Below are 25,370 nucleotides of genomic sequence, written 5' to 3'. Positions count from 1 at the left end.
TTGAATTGGATAAATTTTCCTTCTTTTTTATTTTTACAGGGCTGGTATAATAATTTAATTTTGCTTCTAAGTTTTATTGAAAGTATTGCTGTAATATGGCCTTTAAGTAATTTTCAAAGGTTCAGACTAATTCTTTACATCCCTTCGAGGTTTGAAGGCATTTTCAGGAGTATTTACTCATGTTTGCAGAAGTTATCAGGAATATGGAATGTTTCTTTTGTATTTTTATAATATGCCAATTTGCCTCAGTGGTAATGTTGTGTAAAATGTGCCAACATATATAATATATAGACATATTATTGAAGATGTTTTTTTTTTCTGAATAAAGGTCAAAATCTAGATAACAATATGTAAAGGGTATATGCTACTTTAAGAATTTTATTTACTTGATTTTTTTTAACAAGGTGGAACCATTTAATAAAGATATAAGATTCTGTAATAAATATTTATCATAAACAGTGTTCATTTATTTTTGTGTATAAATGTAGTGCATTTTGAGAAATATATTTGTTAAAAACAAAACTAGTTTATTTCATAATCAAATTTAATGGAATTAAAACATTGAGATATGTTGTTTTTGTTTATAACTTTAATAATTTAATTCACAAGGCTACATTTTAAAGATGTATTGAAGAGTAAATTAAGTACTTTGATATACAGTTTATATGGAATTTGTTTGAAATGTAGGATGAATAAGCTGATGGAGAGTTTTGTAAATGTTCAAGTTTTAATATAGTAATATTGCAGTAATATAGGCTTTGTTTTCACTTGGTCCATATTTTATGACTCAAGAAGATTACATAAAAGTGTAAGATCCTGTTGTATTTTCCATTTTGCCTTAGAAGAACATGTACATTGTCTCAAACTTGTGTTTGTACAAAAGTGTATTCGGCTGTACCTAGTTCAAATGTATTAATTTACTTTCCTTGATTTACAATATTTTTCTAATATTATCACTTAATATTAAAATTTGCTTATAAACCATCATCACCATCATTATAATTTATGTTGCTTTATTAGTAAGTATTGTAGATGTTTTGCTTTTGTAGGATCCCTCCAAACCTCGAAGCCCTGTGTACTTTGCTGGAATCACACAAGGTGGTACTGAAGAGTGGCAGTATTTGTGGAAATGTTACCAGAAGTCCACTACCCCTTCAGAGAAAGAATTGATTTTGAGTGCTCTTGGTGTGACAACAAAGAATAGACAGCTAATGAAGTATGACATTAATCTTTTAACTTTATCATTTAAGAAATAAACACAAATATAAAAAAAAATTATTTTACAAATTCACCATTTCTCATTTCAGTTTCTAACACTTGGTTCATATTTTATGACTCAAGAAGAATATATAAAAATGTAAGATCCTGTTGTATTTTCCATTTTGCCTTAGAAGAACATGTACATAGTCTCAAACTTGTGTTTGTACAAAACTGTATTCGGCTGTACCTAGTTCAAATGTATTAATTTGCTTTCCTTGATTTTACCCTTGCCTACATTTTTAAAACATCCAGCAATCATGAATCATGACAGAGGTTTGTAATATGGTTTACCCACTAACTTCACAAAAAGTCTAATTGAACATACAGGCAAAAAACTATCTTAAAAGCAGGCTTATTATTGAAACAAGGTCTTCTACCTTAGTGGTTAAGGCTGTTAAAATAGTGATAATAGCAAAAAAGTTGAATTTTCAATTATTAAACAAAATTTAAAAATCAACTATTTGTTCTTCATATTATTATTATTCACAGGCCTACAGAAAAATGACTATTAGTACTTTATTCAAACCTTGGCAAACATACTAATCTCCTGCACAGGTCATAGGACTAGTTATGTATTGAGTTTTGAAAGAGTAGGATAGATTTTATTGGTTTTTCACCACTAGTGGTCGAATCTCTCTTTGAAGCCATTCAAGCACCAAAACTTATAGCAAAAATGGCTATGTAAACAATGCCAAAATCTATGCACAGCTACTAAACAAATTCTTGCAAAGGTTGTAGGGTTATTTTTAATTTGATTCTTGAAACTCAAGATTTGCCCCAACAAAAATTTTCTAATTTCTTTTTTGCTACCAACATAAACACTTTGAAGCCATTCAAGCACTGTTATACCAACCAAAATGCTCTGTTTTAAAGTAGTCAAAAACATTTTATTTTTATTAGAGTAATAATGTGTATACTTGTAACAGTATCTTCAGCTTTATTATTATTAATTATAGTTTTACATGCTGCTACAGAAACAAATGGCTACAAATATTTTACTGTATTCTGGACAGGAGCAGTGAATGTAGTATTGAGTATGTCATAGGACAGTTACAAAATTAATTTAAGCTCCTTTGTATTTCTCTTTGGAGGATTTCTCTAAGTTCTTTTCTTACTGCCATTGTAAACATCTGGTGTTTTAGTAATGTGCGTTTATTGGAAAATAATTTATGCAATTTATAGCATATTATTTGGAAACTACCACATTGAAGATTCATCATTTTGTGAGTTCACTGTTGTACTTTGTGTGTGGTTTTCTGTATCAATTTTGGCGAGTTTTCTAAGAGTAGATTTTCTACACTTTTGAATGATTATTTATTTTACAGATTTTGGTACTTTGCTTATTAAAAGCATGTTTATACAAAACCTCAGGCACAAAACCACCTGGCTCAGTAAATAATGTCTAGATGAAAAAAAAAAATTAAACTATTGAATAACTTGTAACATTCAGTTAAATGTATATGTATGTATGTATGTATTTATTCTCCATAAATAGACATAAAAAATATTAAGAAACAAGATAATTAAAAACTGTTAATTTAAAAAAGGGGAATAGGGATTGTCAAAAAAGTACAGACGTAATTAGATTTAAAATACAAATATTATACTTTTAAGACTACAGTTAGAGACCCTTAAAGAAAAAAAAGACAAACTAGGCTGGAAATACTCTAAATTCTTTTATCAATATAGAAATCCATATTTTGACTCCACTAAAATTGATAAGTACTGTAAACATGGAGTCAAAATAGGGATTTGTAGCTGGAAAAAATAATCTTTGCATTTTGATTTAATTTGTTTCTGTACTTTTGTGACAATCCCTATTCCATTTTTTTAAATTGACAAATTTTAATTATCTTGCTACTTCATACATAGCCCTTATGTAAGGAACTTTAAGAAGTTTATAATTTGGGGTTTGTTAAATTAAATATATATTGGTTCAGATATTTGAAATAAATGGTAGATAAATGCTTGAAGAGGATATTCAAACTAGACAGTTTTAAAATCATTGAACTCTTTCATAATTGCAATCAAATTATTTTTCACAAACTAAATTTTTTTATGGAAAAAAAATCTTTAATTAATCCTTAAGAAATTCTAAAATAATGCACTGAAGCTTTTAATAGTAACAGGTCAAATAAAGCAATGTATTTGTAGTTTATCAGGGTTATATGTTAAGAGAGAGAGAGGGAATGGTCTATGACATATATAGAGAGTAGTACATGATATATATATTTGGCAGAACATGTTGAAAGATCAGTTTTGAATTTCTATTTTTGAAGAAAGAAATGCAGTTTTACAATGAAAGTATGTAACTTTAGGAACAGACAAGTTGTAAGTAGTGAAAACTAGAAAATTTTTAAGTCATTTACATGTGATATTAAAGTAAATATCTAGCTATTTTATGTTGTTGAAACCAAAAATTCATGTTGTATTTTGTCTTCTATTCAGAAAAACTAGGTGATATAGATTGATTCAAGTTTTTCAAGAATTTGGATTACATGTAAAACAAAAACTTTTGTATTTTTATTTCTGCCTAACCAGCTTATATAATAAAGATATTTATTTTGAATGATTCTGTATTACATATAAAAGGGAATTACTCTGTTATTGTGAAATAAAACATATTTTAGGTTTTACTTTTAGCATTACTATCATACAAGAAATTATAACTGAAAACTAAGAACTTATCTTCTGCACTCACTCTTTAACTGAATATAACTATAATTTATGAAATTTTATACTTTTTTTAAACCAATAAATTTTTTGCTTATACTCTACATTGGTTGTTTTGTAATCTTCATAAATTATTTTGCATGTATTTTAAATGCTTACCATATATTAAAGGTTAATTTTTTTAACACTTAGATACTTGGAGTATTCCTTGGATCCTAGTAAAGTTCGTGCGCAAGATACAGCAACAATCATTAGCAATGCAGCAAAACATCCTGCATTTCAATTTATTACATGGCGTTTTTTGTACAGTAACTGGAACAAAATATTTGAAAGGTTTGTTGTATTGCCTTTCTTTTTTTTTAAAGTTATTGTAATGGAAAAAAATATTTACTTGTTCTTAAACCATGAACATGTAAAAAGTCTTATCATTAAAGCAAGCATAATTTTTTGTTCTAGGCTTGTCTTGAAATATATATATATATACAGCATAGATTATCATTATTGCTTTTATTTCACTATGAGGATAATTCTCAAATTTATTTTTTTGAAAAAACTAGGCTTTTGGTTGTAACCTCTCTGTAGGACTTTACAGTTTTGCTTTTAATAATACCACTTCAATTTCCAGCATCCTAGCTTTTTTGAATGTTCAGGTTCTGTATTCAAATGCTACAGTAGGCCAGATTAAGGTCTTTTAGAAGCTTACTGTATTTTATGCCTTGTAAAATGTTGCATTGTGGAAGATGCACCCTAATTTTGGAAAGACATTTCTAAGAAAACAAATATGGACCATGGACCCAAACTTTTTAGACAAGTTCAGTTGCCACCTGTGAAGTTTCATAAATATCCGTGATTGCATGGCAGATAATTTCACACACAACAAATGGTCAAATGCAAATTTCTGATTGAACACTCTTTTAATACAGCAAGTTTTGTCAGAACTAGAGAAATACAATCAAATATCTATGAAAGACTCAAACATCTGTTCGTTCTTGCCAGGACATCTACAACATAGTTTGGTTCAACTTTAATATTACGGTGAATGTATAATGAGGTCAGGCCATTCAATCGATCTTCAGTGGTAGTATTTCTCAAATACGTTTTGAGTCTTCTGAGAGTTGAATACTTTCAACAGTCTAGAAATGACTGGGAACATTTCTGCATTGCACATTGCATAAGCATTTATGACTTTTTTGATCTGTTGTTCGCAAGTGATTTGTACCAAACCATAAGTTCACCTACTGCAGCTAGTGAAGTGCTGTCAATGTCAGCCTTGTATATATTGACCAACTCTTTAATTTGGTCACATTGTTGTGCTGTAGGTTCTGACCATTCTGTGGTAGATCCTGATGGTAGTAGACACAAAAAGTTTCTAAGGAAAGTTCTGTGACTGGACAGACGGTCACATATTTATAAAGAAAGTGATCAACAAATGGTACAAATACAACTATACGAAAGTACTCCTCAGGGCTAGTGGTTTGTGGGTTAGCACGGTACATCCGTCTTTTAGCCTGCCTTGGCATTATGATGTCAATTTAAAGCTCACTACATAGAGTTTGAGCCTCACAGAAAATGTTGTAAAATTCATTCACAGTACCTAAATAAATGTTCTGTTGCTGCAGTAAGTTGCACAGAGGTAAACTAAAGGAAAACAATTTAGCAATGGTAAGTAGAGTGATGACGAATTCTGGCTGTGTTATAGAACACAACAATTGATTGGCTTGTGTGGCAGAATCTCTGTCTTGCCACCTGATATGGTCTCAAGGGCATCTGCAACTGCTTGGATTAATTCTAGAAACACAATGACTGAGTCATGCCTCTCAACCCACCGGGTGGGGAAGAGACCTTTCAAACTTTTTTTTCGATTCAGGTGCTTTATTCTCCACCGAAAGAGTCAAAACGTGCTTTCGTTTGGACGTATTGAGAAAGTTTTCAATGCTAAAAATTACTCCCATGCAATTTAGCAGAGGAACTTCTTTACAAGCATCAGAAATTGCCAAGTTTAGGAAATGGGCACTGCAGTGTACATAGGGTGCAAGTGGAAATTTATCAGTTATGTGTCTCTGTACACCATTGAATTTCCGATTCATAGAGGCAGCACCATTGTACCCTTGTCCTTGCAGGTAAGCCATGTCAATACCATATTTTGTCAGATTAGTTGTGATAACATCAGCCAAGTTTCTGCCTGTCACATCATAAACAGGTATAAATTACAAAAAATATTCTCTCATTGCAACAGAGTTGTCATTGGCATACAAATATCTAACACACAGCGAAAACTGTTCAATGCCTGAAATATCTGTTGTTTCATCAGCTAATATTGAGAAACACTTTAAGCATTAACCCTCTTGACCAAGGCATCAAAAACATGAGTATTACAGGCATTAATGATTTCATTTTGAATTTGAGGACTCAGATATGTAGCATTTCTCTTTTGTACTCTTAAGGCTTGCTGAAAGCTTGACATCACCCTTTGCCCTGTAGTGCAAAATTTCCTGAAAATTTCCATCATTATTGATGGGCTCCTTTTCAATTTCACCAACAAACATTGGACCAGAATCATATTTTCGCCTCAAAGCTAAACTCTCTAAAGCAATACAGTATCAATAACAGGTATTAAATATTGCTGGTTCTGTTCAATTTCTTCCTTGTAAGTTGCATCAAGCTGCAAGTGCACAGATGAACTTGTGTTTACAACCTGTAGAAAATTGTTAGCTTTTTCTTTGCTGTTTTGGTGGTACTGTTTCAATTCATGTATCTTGAAGTCTTCAACAGCCTTCTTCCAGTTTGTGTATGGAAATTTCATTAGTTCTCCCAATTTTTGGCTTCCAACACCAGCACCATCAGGAGCAAAAATACAGCAGTACTTGCAGAAAGCACCCTTTGCATGTTGACTGTAGAGTAGCCATCTCCACTGTGAAAGCCAACGATGCTTAAAATGCAGCTTTCTTGGACCACACTGGGGGAAAACATAATCACTCTCTGGCTTCCAGGCATTCTCAAGGAGGCATTTTTTGGTTTCAGCGTTTATCTAAAAGAGACAGAAAGACATAGTTCTAATTAAGTTATTTTATACATAGGAAAGTTTGTTATGAAAGTACAATAACCTCAGAGAGAATGGCTGAGAGCTGTACTTCACAGAAAAGGCCTAACATCCTGTGGCTGTAAGCCTACAGTCACTAGTAGCAATGAATATTCAGTCTAAAACTCATCAGAGTGTTTGCATGATTTTTAATACAAAATTAATATAATGAGGAGTGAACTTACATGTTTACCAATGCTGACATAATCAGAAATGTAATTTCCAATGTTCCAGACTGGACCTCAGGTGGTAGTGGCAGCACTGGTAGAAGACCACGGTGATGACTCTGACAATTCAGTTGACAATTCTGATTCAACCTGATTGGCTGCAACAGATTGATCAGGTTCAGCCTCATGAATGGGTTTAAAGAACCCATGCAGTGTCTTTTGCTTTTTCAGGCTTGACATAGTGAATGATTGTTTATTGCAACTTCTGTTTGTCAATGTCACATTCACAGTACCATTGGCCATCATTATATAGTTAATGATTCACTATAGATGGCACCAATGGCACTAGGTTAGTACCATGGTGCTGCCAGCCTGCCACGGTGCCACCCACTGTTTATTTGTGAATTCTTGAAATCCAGGGAATCTGAACATACACTGTTCATGATATTTGAATACAGATTATAGACACTATACATATATTTTGCACTCTCCTGAGTGACTCTATATTTTATATGTTGATGACAGGACTGTAGGTCTACTTTGCTGGGCCTGATAACTTTAAGTTATATTATTATATATATATAGGCCTATATATTTATTTATGATTACAAAATAAGACAAACACCTCAGTGTACCATTCTGAAATTTGCCAAAAAGATGGTCTCAGAATGCATAATTCAGGCTTTTCTTTTATGTTTTTATTAAAAGTTTTCCCGGGGGTGGGAAAAGCATGCCCCCGGACCTCCTAGCATGGCTTCACGCCTGCAGAGCTTGCATTAAGAACTCAAACTAACCCCCCCTCCTCAATGGCCATTTCTGGCTACATCCCTGTTCTTCACAATATATTGACAATATCAGTTAAATTGAATGTTTTATGCTATTGAAAATACTTGTAATTGGTAAGTAATGAGATTACAATCTGTATGAGAGGCCATTTTGAGTAGACCCTAAGCTAAACTCTTACCTTAACTCACCACATTCATCTTGGAAGACACATGGGGATTTTTCAAGGTATTTTTAAAGAAAAAGTACATCTTGTAAGCCATAAAATATGGTAATTGAGTTATTCTCTTGATGCCAACACACTTCCTTAAACTAAAGAAATACAATGTTTATGTTTTGAACTTTGTTATTTGTGCATTTAATTTCCCATTTGATCTCATTTTTCTCTGTCTTTGCACTCTCAAGCTCTTACTGGTATGTATGCTGCTGTCAAACCACTATACTATAGCCAGTGATACAGTTTTACAAGATCACCAAGACTTGGCCCAAATGTTGCTTGTGGGTTGACATTCAGTGTTTGGTATTATCCACAGCCTGCTGTTTGGATTAGTATTTAAATTTATATGTATTAAACTACAAAATAAAATTCTTGATTTATGTATTTCATTCACTTACAGTAGTGTGTAGAAATACACAACTAATCTTAAGTATTTGTTGAGAAAGATAAACATTCTATGTTACTTAAAATCAGTCTGGAAGTTATATGAGTACTATATATATACACATTAAAAATGCAGAATAATTACAAAAATCTTACCCTTCAACATCCTGATAAATATGTGCTCAGCATAAAGTTGATTCTTATTTCAGTATTTAAAAAAATAATTAAAAAAAAGTTATTCAGAAGGTTTTTACTGATTCATCAACCATGAACTAGAAATTAGTTAGATCTGAAGTTATGTCAAATTTCTGATGATCAAATTTTTACCTTCACATTCAAACATTTTAACATTTTTGCCTAAGACACTTAGTGTTGTTGTATTAAAAAATATCTATACTTGTAATACTTCTGCTTGAATGGTAATAAGAAAACTTATTAAAGTGTTATTACCCCTAGATCATTATGTGTTAACATAGATGAATTTATGCTTTCTTGAAAATTGGATTACATTTTTTCTAACTTCTTCCAAGCCATTTTATAAAACGTTAATGCTTAAATATCAAGAGATGAACCATTCACAACAGTAATTAATCTGACAGCTTAATCTTGTGTTATCTTATTATATACAATACTTAATATTAAGTAACTATTCATCAAAGCAAGCTACCTACTAAAAATCAATCCAGTAATGAAGATAGCTAGTTTAATATAATGTTGTGTTTACATTCTTACTTTTAATGATTAACGTACATTGTTTCATCAGTTAGGTACCCTAACTGTTAGCAATAAGTTTGGCCATAATCCCAGTAACATCTCTTGAAGTTCAACCATATTAGAAGATTTAGGCTAGTTCTACAACCAAACACTAAGTTAACAATGAAAAATTATCTTTATATTAAAAATATCTTAAACATTCTAACCAATACTCTTAATAAAAGTAACATTAATGAAAGGAAAATATATAACCTGCTTACAGAACACCTAAATACTAATTGTTTTTTTTTTATTGTGAGAACTACAAAGAATAAAGAAAGGCAAACTTAACAGAATGAAATGATACAGTATACTTCAAAGAACTTTATTAGCTTTGAGTAGGAAGTCTATGACAAATAATGATTCAAAGACTTCAGAGGAAACTCTAACACTTGTGAATGTTTGTATTGAAATATGTAAGAAATATACCACTCTTTGTACAGTTGGTGGATTAATTGTTGTTGATTATTAGCAACCCCTCAGTGACAGAGCAGGTGTTAGGATAGATTATTATTGACATGTTTAGGTAGTATGAATATTATTTTTAAATCAGAAAATCAGACCCCTCTTGACACTCTTACCTGTCACATCCTTTTCGGGATTTGTCAATAATTTTCTTTCGTATTTAATACTATATTATTTATAAGTAATAGGAAAGTAAGGTTTTCTCCTATCAAATGATGTATTATATTACATTGTTTTCTATAAAGGAATTGTCAATTTTGCTGTCAATTCAAACTTGATTCCTATGGAAAATACATCTATGAGCTTAGTTTGTTTTGAATTTTGCACAAAGCTGCAAGAGGGCTATTTGTGCCTATGAGTTCAGATGTAGTTAACTGTGTAACAAACATCTGTATATAGATTTCACTTATTTTGAATATAATATTTTAAAACAAGTGGATTGTGTGCTGTCCATTTATTGTTGATAATGACTGATTTTTCAACATCAGTATGTACCTTTATAACAGATAGACATCTGAAATAAATTAGTACCACACATGTTAATGTTCATCTATAAAATCAGGTAGCAGGCAAATAAAGATAATGAAAAATAATGTTTATGAATGAAAAGTTAATTAATAAATTAAGTGTACAACAAAGTTGTGCAATAAATTTGGAAAATATTAACAGTAATTAAAGCATAACCAAAAGAAAACTAATGAACTAAAATTACTCATCTGACTTTTAACTGACTCTTGTTTTCCAAAAGAACAAGCTAAAACACATTACAACATTTAGGATTTTGCTTAGGTATGAGTTTTTTATGTAAGCTCTTTGTATGTATTCATTCTTATATTTCTACATTTTATGGCACTTAATAGGATTTTATTGAACATCATGAATAACATCTACAAAATACTGATAAAATAATCATGGTTTACTTAAACATTAATGTTTCCATGAACTAAAATATGTTTAGTATTTATACACATCTATTTATCTGTATTAACAGTTTAAGGCTTTTTATAATTTTTATTGTGTTACATGTTCTTCCTAGAGCTGGCAGGTTTCTGCTGTACACAAAACAGTGTAATAATAATTTTCATTAATTTAAGTATGTTTTATACACTCTATGTGTGACTGATGATTTGTGAATTGTTGTTTGTTATTTTGAATTTCACGCAAAGCTACTCAAGAGCTATCTGCGCTAACCGTCCCTAATTTAGCAGTGTAAGCCTAGAGGGAAGGCAGCTAGTCATCATCACCCACTGCCAACTCTTGGGCTGCTCTTTTATTAATGAATAGTGGGGTTGATCATCACATTATAATGCCCCCATGATTGAAATGGCAAGCATGTTTGGTGCGACCTGGATTCGAACTTACGACCCTTGGATTACGATTCGAACACCTTAACCCACCTGGCCATGCCAGGCCGATTTGTGAATTAAAGGGGTGTATGTATTGTATCTGTGATTTTGTTTGAGGTATTGTATCTGTGAATTTGTTTATTGGTATGCATTTTTAAATATTTATGTGTGTGTGTGTGCTAGTTTTTCACAGTTCAGAATTTTCAGGAACTAATTAGTTTTTCTGTTGAAGGATTGGTAGTGGCTCCTTTGGAATTGGAAAAGTTATTCTTGATGTGACTTCACACCTTACTTCTCAGTTTGACTATGACCAAGTAAGTATTAACTAGAGTTGTTATGATTTATCTAGATATTGTAAGAATAAAAGTTATTCTGATGTGACTTCACACCTTACGTCTCAGTATGGCTTTAAATAATGAAGTTTTGGATAGTGTTGTAATGACTCATCTTGATGTGTGTGTACAAGTTTTTCTGCATATACTCTTTTTTATTTGGTATAAAATGTTACTTTGTGCTTTGAAATTTATTATATAAGTTTGTAATTATTAATGATTTTGACAAGAATGAAAAATATTTTATTAAAAGGTGAAATTAGGTGTTTTGAATTGAACATATAGAAACCACTCTTTGATATGAATAATCTAAATGTGAGATGACTATTCTTCTTCACCTTCATTGTTTGGGTATATTTATGCATATGCACATACTTTTTCTAACTTTGAAAGAAGTTAAAATATTTTGTGTATGTGATTTAGTATTCACATAAAAATGCAGAGTTTTGGTGTTAATAAATAACAGACAATTGTTTTGAAACTGAAAGTAATGAAACAATTAACATTTCTTTATATATCAAATTTCTTATGAGGAAAACCTGATTGAGAAAATTATGGACCATTTTGTAGAACCAAAGAAAAAAAAAAAACTACAACCTTTTAACACCAGTAAACATCTTTCAAATGTTAAATACACACATATGTCACATTTAAAATTTTAATAAAAATAATAATCATAAATTTATTTCAATAATCTTTTACCCAAGAACATTTTAGAAATGATTTATCATTTTGTAATATTTATTCAACATAATTTGCAATGAAAAACTTTAAAAGTGCTCAAATTTACATTTATGCACTTCTTCAAGGAATCCTATGTCTAAACAACAGACTTGAAGAACTTCTTTAGAAGTTCTTTTGCCCATCTCAAAATAAATGTTTTTATTTGCTGAGAAACTATTATCTCTTAAAAATACAATTAACGACTCATGATTTTCCTATTCTGTTTGAAAATTTAATATTACAGACCTCCATACACATCACATGTTATGAAGTTAAAAAGCTGGAATAGCTACTAATGAGGAACAGCTTTGAAAACAGCTATAGTCAAAGTTTAAGTGCCATTGGAGACAGCTTATTTCAATGTAGAATGAATTAAGTAGAGTGAGAAGTAACTTATGGTTTAAAAAAAATTGATTAAAAAACAGGATTTAGGTTAAAGTTTAGAAGACTAGGAACAGATTATAGATCTGGGAATTTTTTATACTTTTTTTAGCTGCTCTTTTTGTTGCTGAAAATAATTTTGTATTAAATTACATGTTTGAAAGTTATGGCAGTTTTCTTCTACGACAAGATGTGAGGTGAGACTTACTGAGTTTCAGTGGATACAGTAATGGCAAAATATCTTTGGAACGTTGTTTTTGAATATTTTTGTTAAGTTTCTCACACTTAAACATTACACAGGATAAAATAATTTATATTTTATTGAAAATCAAGTTTATTTATTATATATAAATTCAATTAAACCAAGTATATTATTAGAAAAACTGTTGTTACCCAACCTGGCACTACTTTTGAAAGAAAATCAGTTCTTGCAGTGTTTTGTACTGGTTATAGTCAGAAGTGGTGATTAATGAAATAAGCAATGTAATGAAAGAGTTTAACGAAAATTAGTCAAGTTGAAACTGACTGAGTATTTTAAAATCTTGTGAAAAATAAACACCTCAGGTGTGAAAATAAGATGTTGCCAAAAAAGGATTCAGTGTGCATCTTAAAGGAATGATACCAAACTGGTAGATACACTTTTAATATTGATAAGAATTTTACAGCAGGCATTCATTAATTAGTTAGCTGAGCTGTTTTTTGTTCATCTTGGGGCATGATGGTGTGGTAAACAAAATACAGGGTTTAACTAACTGATGAATGAACATTTGTTGTACACATTTGGCTGCAAATTCGACTTTATTTCTTGAAGTTTCACATTAAGTCTTTTTTTGGCTTCACCTTTTTTTTTTACACTTAAGGGTTTTTTTTTTTTATTGGGTATCATGACATTTTGTCAATGTACTCCAATAAACCACAGCAATGAAGAAGGTGACACTCAATTTTAGGATTGCAACCCTAGTATTCAGAACTGGCTTATACTTTACAGAACCAACCAGATTTTTTAGAATAAATGGCAGTAGTTGTTCCTCTAAAACAATGTTAGTAACATTCTTTACAGTAATGCCACGGAATCTAGGTTAACAGTTTCTTGTTATAACCGGCCTGCACTTGATGCAGCTGTATTAAGCATCATTATTTATGATAATGGCTTAAGATAATATAATGTGACCATAAACATTCTTTATTTAGAAGAATTTTATAAAATTTAGTAAATTTGTGTTTGAAAGTTGGCAGTGAATAATAATTGTATCTGTATGATTCTTTAGAAAACTTGAACTAAAACTTGATAATCTAAATTGCTTGGCCTAATCAATACTTATGTATCTGCATGTCCCTTCACTCTTTACAGAAACTATCTTTAGTCTGAATGACAAAAAACTAAAAATGTGTGGTTTTACATATAGGCAAAGCTGTAGTCAAATTGGTCATGTGGACCAATACTTACATGAATTTTTGTGTAGGCAAGTGCAAATATTGTGGTCAAATTTAACCAGTTTTTTGTAAATAAATTTGCATGTATGGCTTATTTTTTGATCAAATTTTAGATTGTAAATATCCATCACTGTACCAAATTTAAAAAAAAATCCATAAAAATTAAGTATGTTTTTCTATCAAATTAAGTTTATGTACTTTTGGTGAGAAGAAAAAAATGGAGGAAAAATTCAATCAAAATTAGAGATATTATATCTCATGTGCTTCTTAAGTGATTGTCTTGAAATTTGGTATGTAAAGCACACTCACAGAAAATATGCGACAGTTTGAATTACTACAGTTCAAGCTACAGAAAGTGGAACATTGCTAAACTATCACTGCTATTAATAACAGTGTAACATGCAGATTCATTTGGCTGCACAACACACTACTGTGGGTTTGATGAAAACTTCAGCGGATGAACAGTTAAAAAAGTTCAGATTCTGATGAAAAGGAAAATTTTTATGCATTTATAAAAAAAATGTATTTTGCAATGACATTTTTTAAATTTTTTACATAAAAAACATGATAATAAACAAAAATTAAACAGATTTTCTTAAAAATGAAAATATATAAATGCTGTTTAGTAAATGTTTTGGGGGATTTGCATCTTTGTTAAGTATTTACACTGTGAGAAGGCACAAATAACAGGGATATCAGTCACTCACTCCATTTATTTGGACCAGTAATTAATAAAGGTAAACATAAGTAGATAAATGTTTTAAATTCTGTGTCATCTGAAATCTCCCTTATGCTACCTTTATGAAAAAATATACATTTAGATTTTTTAAAACCGTAATTTTGAAATATGAATGCTGTAACACTGAAAATGTTTTTCTGTATGAAGGTTAAAAGTTTCTTTGAATCAAAAGATGTTGGATCTGGAAAGCAAGCAGTTCAACAAAGTCAAGAACAAATTCAAGCTAATATCTACTGGAAACAGAAAATACAGACATCAGTTGTAAGATGGTTAGAGAACAATGTTTAGGAATACTTAACTAAAGGATCTGTATTCAAATACAGAAATTGTAAATGGTTGAAGCAACATCTTAAAAACGTTCTTAACCATATTGGCAACCTCTAATGTAGTTTAATTGTTATATTTAAATGTTGTTTGGAGAATTAGTAAGTTTTGTTGACTTCATAAATATAAATGTAGGCATTGTTAAGTGATGTATGGAATTAGTTATAAATATCTGTTTATTTATTAGAAAGTATTAAATAACCTACCTTACTGCTACTGTTTTATCAAAAATGTACATATTATTTGTCATGTTCAAAAAAATGTTCAATTCTTCTGCTAGTTGTTTGAAATGTTAATTTTCTACAAATGTGATAACAAAGTAAAAAATGTTACCATGGTTAAATGTTGAAAATGTAACTAGAATGTATTTTCCTTCAAGAAGTCGCAAGGTTTTGTACTTTAATTTCATTTTTTGAGGATTTATTTTGAAAATCAAAGTTACCAAGTTGAGCATTACTTGTTAAACTATTCTTTGGTAATAAAGTTAAAACAGGTATCTTATATGTTCATGATACCAGTAGAAAAAGTTAGATATGTTGAGTGTGTGATTTGTTTACCTTATAAGAAATGTGTTGTACAGTAAATATGTACTTTATGCACTAAAAAACTTCAGTTTAGAAGCCAGTTAAATTTGAAAAAAAAAAAAAAAGACTAGATGCATGTGTAAATGAGCAGTGATAATTTTAAGGGATAATTCTTGAGTATCTTCATGACTTTTACTTACAAAGTGGCAAGCATATAGCTTTAGGTTTTTGAAAAGCTGTGAAACTACAGATGAAATGTATCATAAGTATTGTATTACCATACCAGTGTTCTGTATGTCATTTTCTATGACATACCTAACTTAAAAATTATGAATGTTTTATTTATTAGTAACCATGTGAAAATTGTATGTCTCATTGACTTTTATTTTTAAATTAATTTTCAGTGTTTGAATACTGTTGTATCTAGAAGGAGATATAATTGCTTTTTCCAGCTATTTATTTTAAATCCCTTCATAGACTCGCACTTCAACTAAAAATATTTTTTATATATTTAAATCACAGCATTCGTTATGTTGCCTTTGCTATTTTTATTACTTTCTAATTGCATAAATAATTGTTAGTTGTATTTTGGGGCTGATAGAATAAGTAAGCCCCAAAACATTTCCTCAGATGATAAAATCAGTTAAGTAGAAAGTGTGCCACATCTGAAGTACTGTATGCACTTGATGTTTCAGGTCTTTTAAAAAGATTAGAATATTTTGTTTACATTTTGAAATACTTAAAGTTGAGAAACTATTTTAATGTTGTAAAAGGTAGTTAGTATCAGAAAATATTTCATACTATGTATCACAAATGCTTAATCTATGTACTGAAAATTTATTTACTGCCACATGATAATGTGTGATGTATTTACACATACACGGTTTATTTAATTATAAAGATAACAGTTATGTTAATTTTAACATTTGAAGGAAAGTAACCACAGTTCAGTAGTATCTCTGTACTTTGGAAAATTGTTTAAAAATATAATCTATGGTTGTGATCATTAAACATTATCAAACATTGAAATATGATAGGGTGAAAAAGAGTAAAATAAGTGTTTTGTTAACTATTTGTATTAAAGAAAGATATTGATAGGAAAGCAATAAGCACAATAGCTCTGTTGGCATTTTTTTGTCACTTATCAAACAGATTTGTGGTTTTTTAATCCCACCCTCTGATGTTTATTGAACAATGGTGGAACATTTGCAATAATGACAACTGTGTTCAGTTTCTAAGCATTAAAAATAAGCCAAAAACATCGTACATAAGGTAATACAGATAAGACAAGGTCATAAACTACAATGTGGGAATAGCAAAATGTATCCAAGTTAGAAATAATGAAGAGATGTGTGGAACATGACTTACACAGTGGTTGGGACAGGCTTTCTATCAGATTAAACTTCTATTTACAAGTCTCATATATTCAAGAATTTGAAAATTGAGGATTAAGCCCATGGCATCTTGCATCCAAAACTACCATTCAGTGTCTGCAGCTGGTTGTGGCAAAGTAATGAACCAAGTGTTTTAAACTTTATCAACATATATATGTTATGTATCCACAGTTTTTTAATAGTTCACATTATTAGTTAACATGAATATCTTTTGGTCCAGTGCTTTATAATAGTGGAACAACAGTCAGGAGAATCATACATAAATTGTGTGGGTCACATACACATTTAACGTCTTGGCCATAAAGAGTTAATGACAGATTATTAAAAATACACTTTGGAAGATAAGTTGATTTCTAGTTGATAGGATAAACAGACTAGTTCAGTCAGAATGGTCTGCAAGTCAAATATCAAAATGATATATATGTATACACACTACACCCCTCCCCCTATGAACACTCCTACTGAGTTTTCTATGGTCAAAGTGGCTGATTGGTCAATTACTTTTGAGATCATTTATTTTGAAAAAGTTATCCTTTCTATTTTTTAGATGCAAATTAATTTACTAGTCTTTACATTTTACTTAAAAACTTTTATTTTCATGAATTCTGAATTGGAATAAAACCCATTCAAATGAGTCACTTTGTCTGAGATCGTAGTTTTGTGCTGGTCATAGCATGTAATGTTCATGAACTTGTTTTTATCATTAAATGATTCAAAAGCACATGTTTCTATTAATACTTTAAAAATAAATAGTTTTTCCCATGTTTTACTGAAATTGTAGAACTATAATTATAGTTATTGCTGATGATATTACAGCAATTACAGGATAATTAATTACCGACACCTTGAAACTGTAATACGTGAAAATCATTGTAATGTCATATCGTTTTACACAGAATGTTAGTTGAGTTTGGTTCAGAAAGGAAAGCTGTAGTTCCTAAATGTAAGTATCTTTATAACTTTATTTTGTGTACTCATCAAATGATATTTTCTTCTGAATTACATTATTTGTGAATGCTATCACAGGACTAATTTCAAATTAAAATAAGTAGAAACTTAATTTTCTCAGTTATCAGTTGATTTTGTGTTATTATGTATTAACCAGTGAAACACAACAAAGTCAACTAATTTCAATAAATCTAACACTTTAAAAAATTCACCTTTTATTTAATTGGGAAAATAACCCTGTTAGAAGTGGAATAGATTTGTATATTAATAAATATCAATACTACGTTTGTTATATCCAAGGCAATAAAAAAGTAAATTAAATCTGATATTGAATTTAAAAGTTAATTTTCAATTTCTTATGGATTCTGGTAATATGCAAAAAGAAAGAAAAATACCTTGATAATGAATGATGAAAAAGAAGAACCCAAAACCACTTTCAGAAGGTTAAGATGTAAACAGCTGTTTTAATTTACTATGTATTCCCATTACACTTGCTTTCTTGGTTTAGTCCCACAGTTCATTTTTACAGCATACCAAGTAAAAGAATTTCAAAGATATTAACAATCTACTAATCTTGCAAGAAAGAACATTTGCAGATAAACTTCAATCCTCAACCTTGATATTTATTTAGAAGAGAGCAATCTGACCACTGGCTAAAAAATGAAAAACTTTGATTTTATAATAGAATTTTGAAAGTTATGAACAAAAGATTCTACAGATGAACATTGGAAGGGAATATTAGGAGAGCCCAATAAATAAATTGATTTTATATTGCAAAAAAAAGAAAGAGCAAAATGAAGTTTTTGACTGATGTCTTTATTCCTTTTTTGTATAGGTTTACCATCATTTTCTGGCAATGAAAAGTCTCTTGTGTATTTGTATGGGATTGACTGTACATTATAAATCCCCCACGGTTGAAAGGTCGAGCATGTTTGGTGTGACGGGATTTTAACCCATGTCCCTCAGTTTACGAGTTGAACACCTTAACCACTTGGCCGTGCCAGGCCTAGTACACTGGGTGTTACGAAAAGTATTTTATTAAAAGTTTACAGGGTTATGTCTGGTTCCACCTCTTTCCAAATGTATATATATATATATATATTACATTTGACTACAACATCACATCAAGCATGGTTTGACTGCATGCAATAAATTTTCCTGATTGTAATTTGACCAGTCCATGTGTTGTTGACATCCTGTTAACCATACGTTCTAAGATTTGTTGCTACTCTCTAATGTCTTGTTGTATTTTACTGACTTCTAGCCACTTTATTGCTTTCAGCATCATAAAAATGTTTCAATGTCTTTTAGGTCCTGGTATCTTTTACTATCAATCTGGATCTCTTTACACATATTTCTGTAATTTCAACTGATAACTGAAAAAATTCAATTTTTCCTATGTTTATCTATTACTAAAATGTGTATGTCAGAACACATAACTAGTCACTTGAGACTTGTTTTGGAGAAAAAAAGAACTTGAGGGATGTAGTTGTTGTTATTTCATAACAGTAGTTGTGCCTGGTTATAGCTAGAATATAGAAAACTCAAATTATTTCTTAAATATTTTGACCAACATATTAACACAAAGCATCATCCAAAGTATATATATTCTTAATTTTGAGTGCCATTGTCAGTGGAGGTTTTCCTTTTCTTTCTTTCCAACCACAATGTATTTGTATCTTTTACAACCAGAATTACATGTAAAGTATTTCATACAAAGCCTACAATTTTGGATTATTTATGAGATTTCTAGTAAACTGAGTGAGATCAGTTACTAAATCGAGCAATCGAAGTGCAGGTTACTGAGTACCAAGCAATAACTCTCATAAGCTACTCATAACTATTGCTAGTTATCTATAAGATACTCTAAAGTATTATGATTCACTTGAGATACAGTCATGGTATTCTTATGTATGTAAACATAGATGCTTTTGATACTGTTCATATGATAAATTATACAGAGGATTGGTACATCATACATTGACTTTGGAGCCTCACCATATCATTACAGTCCATGTCAGGTTATGCTCTGCCTGAAGATCTTGAAAACTGACAATAGCCCTCCAGCATAGTTTTTACTGCAAAAGGTCTGTCATGTGCATAGCACATCATCAATCTTCCCTATGTGTACCCATTTCAGTAGTCCAACTATTCTCCAGTAAAACTATAACTCTGAATTTTCTATTACATCACTCAGTGTTATATTATCTGCATATGAATGTGTACAGAAAACTGCTTCTGCACATTCATAATGGTGTGATGCTTCTTTATGGTCTTTAGCCTTGCATTATGCAAATAAACTTCAATCTATCCCTACCTTGGAATTCCGAGGGCACTAGTTACATCACAGACCAACTAATACATTCCTGTGGCTCATAGCAATGGTACAGCATACTGTCATGCACTGCCAAATGACAGTATAAGTGTTACAACCATCAGTGATTTGTATTTTCCAGTTTGTAACAGTCACGCTTCACAGCAAGTAACAACCAAGCTATTTGTGGTTCTTTTAATACTTTTCAGAACTTGCAATTACTTGTATATGCTGCTTATATATCAGCAGAATTATTAGATTTTTTATGGTTCGTATCATCTGCTGCTACAAAGGTTTTGATCATAGCGAATGTCACTATAGAAGTTGCAAGTCACATCACAATAATCTTCTTATGGAAAAGTATAGCCAAAATTTCCAGAGTGATATGATGCAAATAATGTGGTATTTGAGACATCTAAATCATACATGCATAAGCAGGTTATGTAGCATCCAGATATACATTGATAATTTCAAACGCGTCACAAGAATGGGCAAAACCCATGATGCAGCTTTGGTGGTTGGTCATAATAAATTTCTGACTGTCTGATATATGCTAACGGCTTATAAAACATATCAGAAGCATCCCTACATATTTCTATCTTATAATCAGTAATAAACCAATATAAAGGAACGCCTTTATACCTATATTAATATAATAAAATAAATAAAATTATATATTCAAACATCTAATACCGCCCTCTACATTTCGACACACAGTTACACAACCCCTTTCAAACATGTGGTCAGCTTCCGGTCAGTTACCTCTTTCTTTGTGAACCTGACGATGGCCGAAGAAGGTCGAAACGTTGTTCGCTCTTCTATGTAAAATATTTTCTCAACCCAAACGAGCCGTTTTTGCATATAAATATATTTCTATCTTAGATATTGAGTCCCATTCTTCCCTAAAACAGGCTTAAAGATTTTTTTCCTGTTTCCAGACTTAGGTTCAATCACATAACTTGTATGTGTAGAGTCTGTCAAATTCCTTCACCCCACCTCTTACTCCTTCCATTCACCTGGAAAAAAAAAGTTAAAGGATATAGTGTTAAGAATGTAATAGGTCTAATATTAATATTTCATAGCACGTAGTAGTATTTATATTTATGCGTCGTCAGCTTAGAAAAGGTGTTCACACCAAAATAAATGTATGTTTTTTTTTAATATCCTTAAATTTTACGCCTCTTTATTTTAAATTGGAGCGTCATTTGGAGGGTTGATCTCCCATGCTTAAAGAGGAGACCCAAATGGTATTTCCTATGAGACATTTCTAGCCAGGCTGCATTAATAAATATTAATAGTTATGCATTATCTATAAGCTACGAAAAAATAACAAATGAATGAATTTTGAAATTCGAAGCTATCATCAACTTGGTCAATGACAGAATCATATTTCGACCTCAGACAAGTCACAAAACCAAAAACGTTACCTTTTACGAATACGTAAGGTGTGTATTTAAAAATTAATGCAAAGATGAAATAGATATATTTTATGGAATTATTACGTCTACTGATATTCCAATATTAAAAATATGTTTTACGATAAATTTTCTGTTTAATCTATCGATATTGATTTATGTACAATAAAGTGAAACAAATATTGTCTACCCAGGGTTACAAAAACGCTCTATTAATTAAAATTATCTAATTGTAAACCTGCAATATTTCAGTAGTTTTAGATTTAATGTCTCAGAGGTAAATACATTACACGAATATACATATATATTTTAAACTTCAAATATAATATTACAATTACATTATTTGAAATACAGTGGTACTTCGGTTCTCAAACAATTCGATTTTCGAACATATTGTTTTGAGAAAAAAATGCCTCGGTTGTCGAACATAAACTCGGTTCCCGAACCAAGCTATTGTTGTCCGAAACCCCGAAATAACCCTACTGATGACCCGAACGACCCTTCGCCCATTTTCGGCCCACGCCAAGCTTGCCCAAAACATTTTACCCGCACCTGTCGCTCAGTCCACACCCCCGCTAAAATCTGCTGTGAACGTTCTCGTTTTTATTTTTTATTGTTTTTCTAAATATTCTGACTAAATAAGCCACCATGGGATCAAAGAAAGATATTGAAAGCAGCAAACCAAAAAGAAAAGTTCTTAGAGCCACAACAGAGGTGAAAAAATATCTCATAGCGAAGTATGAGAGTGGTATTCGCGTGTCTGATCTTGCTACACAGTTTGGTATGGGGAAGTCTACAGTCTGCACCATACTGAAAAATAAAGAGGTCATCAAAGGGAGCTGATGTTGCAAAAGAAGTGACAGTTCTTACAAAACAAAGAACACAAACAATAGAAGAGGTAGAAAAACTTGTTGATTTGGGTAAACGAAAAACAGCTGGTAATAGCATTTCTGAGACCATCATTTGTGAGAAAGCAAAGCAGTTGCATGCTGACCTACTGAAAAACAACCCTGGAACGAGTGCTGATACAAATGATGCTTTTAAGGCTAGTAGGGGTTGTTTAAAAAATTTAGGAAGAGAAGTGGCGCACATAGTGTGGTGAGACATTGGGAGGGTGCCAGTTCTAACAAAGACGCTGCTGATAAATTTGTTAGGGAATTTAAGGGCTATGTAGAAGCTGAGGGTTTTATTCCCCAACAAGTGATCAACTGTGATGAGACAGGGCTCTTTTGGAAGAAAATGTCAAAGAGGGCCTACATCACCAAAGAGGAGAAGTCACTGCTAGGACACAAGCCAATGAAGGACAGGCTAACTCTATTGTTATGTAGTAATGCAAGTGGGGACTTAAAACTTAAGCCTTTGTTTGTGTACCATTCTGAGAACCCGAGCGTTTTTAAGAAAAATAATGTCCTGAAAAGTAAACTAAATGTCGTGGAGGGCTAATAGTAAAGCATGGGCAACCAAGCAATTTTTTATAGAGTGGGTCCATGAAACGTTTGTCCCAAGTGTAAAGAATTACCTCACAGAAAAACAGTTGCAACTCAAGGCCCTTCTTGTGATGGACAATGCACCTGCTCACCCACCACGCTTGGAGGACGGGTTGTTGGAGGAGTACAATTTCGTTATGGTGAAGCTCTTGCCCTCTAACACGACTCCTCTTATTCAGCCTATGGGCCAGTAGGTCATATCGAACTTTAAGAAACTCTACACCAAAGTACTGTTTCAAAGGTGCTTTGAAGAAGTGACCTCTGATACAGAGTTAACCCTTAGAGAGTTCTGGAAAAATCACTTTAATATCCTCCATTGCTTGAGGAACATAGACAAAGCCTGGAGGGAAGTGTCTTTGAGGACCATGAACTCAGTCTGGAAGAAATTGTGGCCAGACTCAGTAGCAGATAGATACTTTGAAGGCTTTAAGGCTGAGCCTGTTGTCGAGGATGTTGTTTCACTAGGCAAATGTATGGGCTTGAATGTGAGTGGTGATGATGTGGAGGAGTTGGTGGAAGACCACAACACTGAGCTCACCACGGAAAACTTTCAGAAGGAGCAGCAACAGAAGGCAACAGAGGAAGTGTCTTCAGATGAGGAGGAGGGAAGGGAGGGTGTTCCTAGTTCACTAATCAAGGAAATTTGTGTAAAATGGGGAGAGTTACAAAGTTTTGTGGAAAAATTTCACCCTGACAAAGCCGTAGCAAACCGCAGTATAAACCTTTTCAATGACAATGCCATGTCTTACTTCAGAAACATTTTAAAATGCAGACAGAAATAAACCTCATTAGACAAGTTTTTAGTGAGAAATAGGTCCAGTGAGTCTCAAGCAGGTTGTAGCGGTGCTTAGAGACAGAAAAGAGAAAGAACTCCAGAAGGAGAGTTACCTGACGTTTTTATGGAAGGTAACTCCCCTTCCAAACAATAATAACCTCCTATTATCCATGTTCCTCACCACCTTTCACATACGCCATCAGCTCTCCTCAGCACAGGTAAAGTGCAGTTAAATCTTCAATTATTGTTTTTTTATTGTGTTTATAGCTTTTGTGGTTGTGATGCATGTAAGAATTATTATACAGGTATAAATAAGCAATATTTGTACTTAAAATGCATCATAATGCGTAATTTTTGGATATCTCTAATGGATTAATTTAATTTACAGTATTTCTTATGGGTAAAATTGATTCGGTTTTTGAACAGCCTTCTGGAACAGATTAAGTTCGAGAACTGAGGCAGCACTGTATTATTTTGTAGCTCAGACCAATTGATTTGTTTGTTTCTAGTTAAGCACAAAGCTACACAATGGGCTATCTGTACGCTGCTAATCACGGGTATTGAAAACCGATTTCTTGCATTGTAAATCTATAAGGCATACCTCTGCGCCATTGATACAGAACACAACGTGTCTTCTACAAATGACCGAAAGTGAAAACTATTTGAGGCACAGCACAGAAGAACGACTACCACCAGAATATGCCACAAGTTCTGTGCCAGTTCGTCAATTTTTCTTGCTTCAGTGTGACAGTAATCCACAAAAATCAGCGACAACCAACAACAAGTAGCATACAAACTTCTTGCCTAATTACTGGTACACTAATTAACAATAGCGACTCCCATTGTTTTGCAACTAGAAACTAATAGTAGTTGCAACAAAAATTATTAGTTTGCTATGTACGTCTGAAGAGACATCTAATATTGTTCTACATTCTGATGAAATTGTTTTTAAAAAGTCCAAAAAAGTTTTTGTTCTGCCTAAACAGAATGAACTCGTATCAAGCATAATTCCTTGCACTGACTTTGGCTTTGTACTAGACAGAGTCAAGCAGTTTGGTAATGCCGAAAATTTAGCTACAATGCAGAGTCGGTCGTATGCTTTGGAAAATAGTGATTTCATTTTTATATCACAAAAGAAGGTATAAAATGTTCAGAAAGGCTTTATATGGATCACCTTACGTGTTACGGGTGATTAAAAGTATCGTGATATGGTGGATGTGCTATTGTATTTGGCTTTGATGTAGAATATGTGTTCTCTTCTCAGTAGGAGATGGTAGCTCGTTCACTTGATAAATTCTCTGATCTGATTGGCAGAGTTCATTCTGCGAGACAAAAAATCTAAAGCTCGAGTATATCTTCAACTGGAAACAATGAAATTAAAACAAATCCAATGTACAGGCAAGTCTTAGTTCCATTGTTGAAATTATTAAATTTACTGCTATCTAGAATCTTC

General features: G+C 31.7%; 1 protein-coding gene across 3 annotated transcripts in view; it reads left to right on the top strand.

Moving 5' to 3' along the window:
- LOC143255312 (endoplasmic reticulum aminopeptidase 2-like) overlaps nt 1-15,588 on the top strand; it is a 120,711-nt gene extending 105,123 nt beyond the window's left edge. For all 3 annotated transcript variants that reach the window (XM_076510773.1, XM_076510774.1, XM_076510775.1), the window contains exons 15-18: nt 1,050-1,216; nt 4,126-4,266; nt 11,360-11,441; nt 14,884-15,588. In XM_076510773.1, coding sequence (XP_076366888.1) covers nt 1,050-1,170 — 121 coding nt within the window. In that variant the 3' untranslated portion in view covers nt 1,171-1,216; nt 4,126-4,266; nt 11,360-11,441; nt 14,884-15,588. The remainder of the gene's footprint in view (nt 1-1,049; nt 1,217-4,125; nt 4,267-11,359; nt 11,442-14,883) is intronic.
- Nucleotides 15,589-25,370: the final 9,782 nt, after the last annotated feature.

This window comes from Tachypleus tridentatus, chromosome 7, assembly GCF_004210375.1.
Source record: "Tachypleus tridentatus isolate NWPU-2018 chromosome 7, ASM421037v1, whole genome shotgun sequence".
In the NCBI taxonomy this organism is placed as follows: domain Eukaryota; kingdom Metazoa; phylum Arthropoda; class Merostomata; order Xiphosura; family Limulidae; genus Tachypleus; species Tachypleus tridentatus.
Note: the sequence above shows the minus strand (reverse complement) of the source record. Positions and strands in the feature narration are given on the sequence as shown.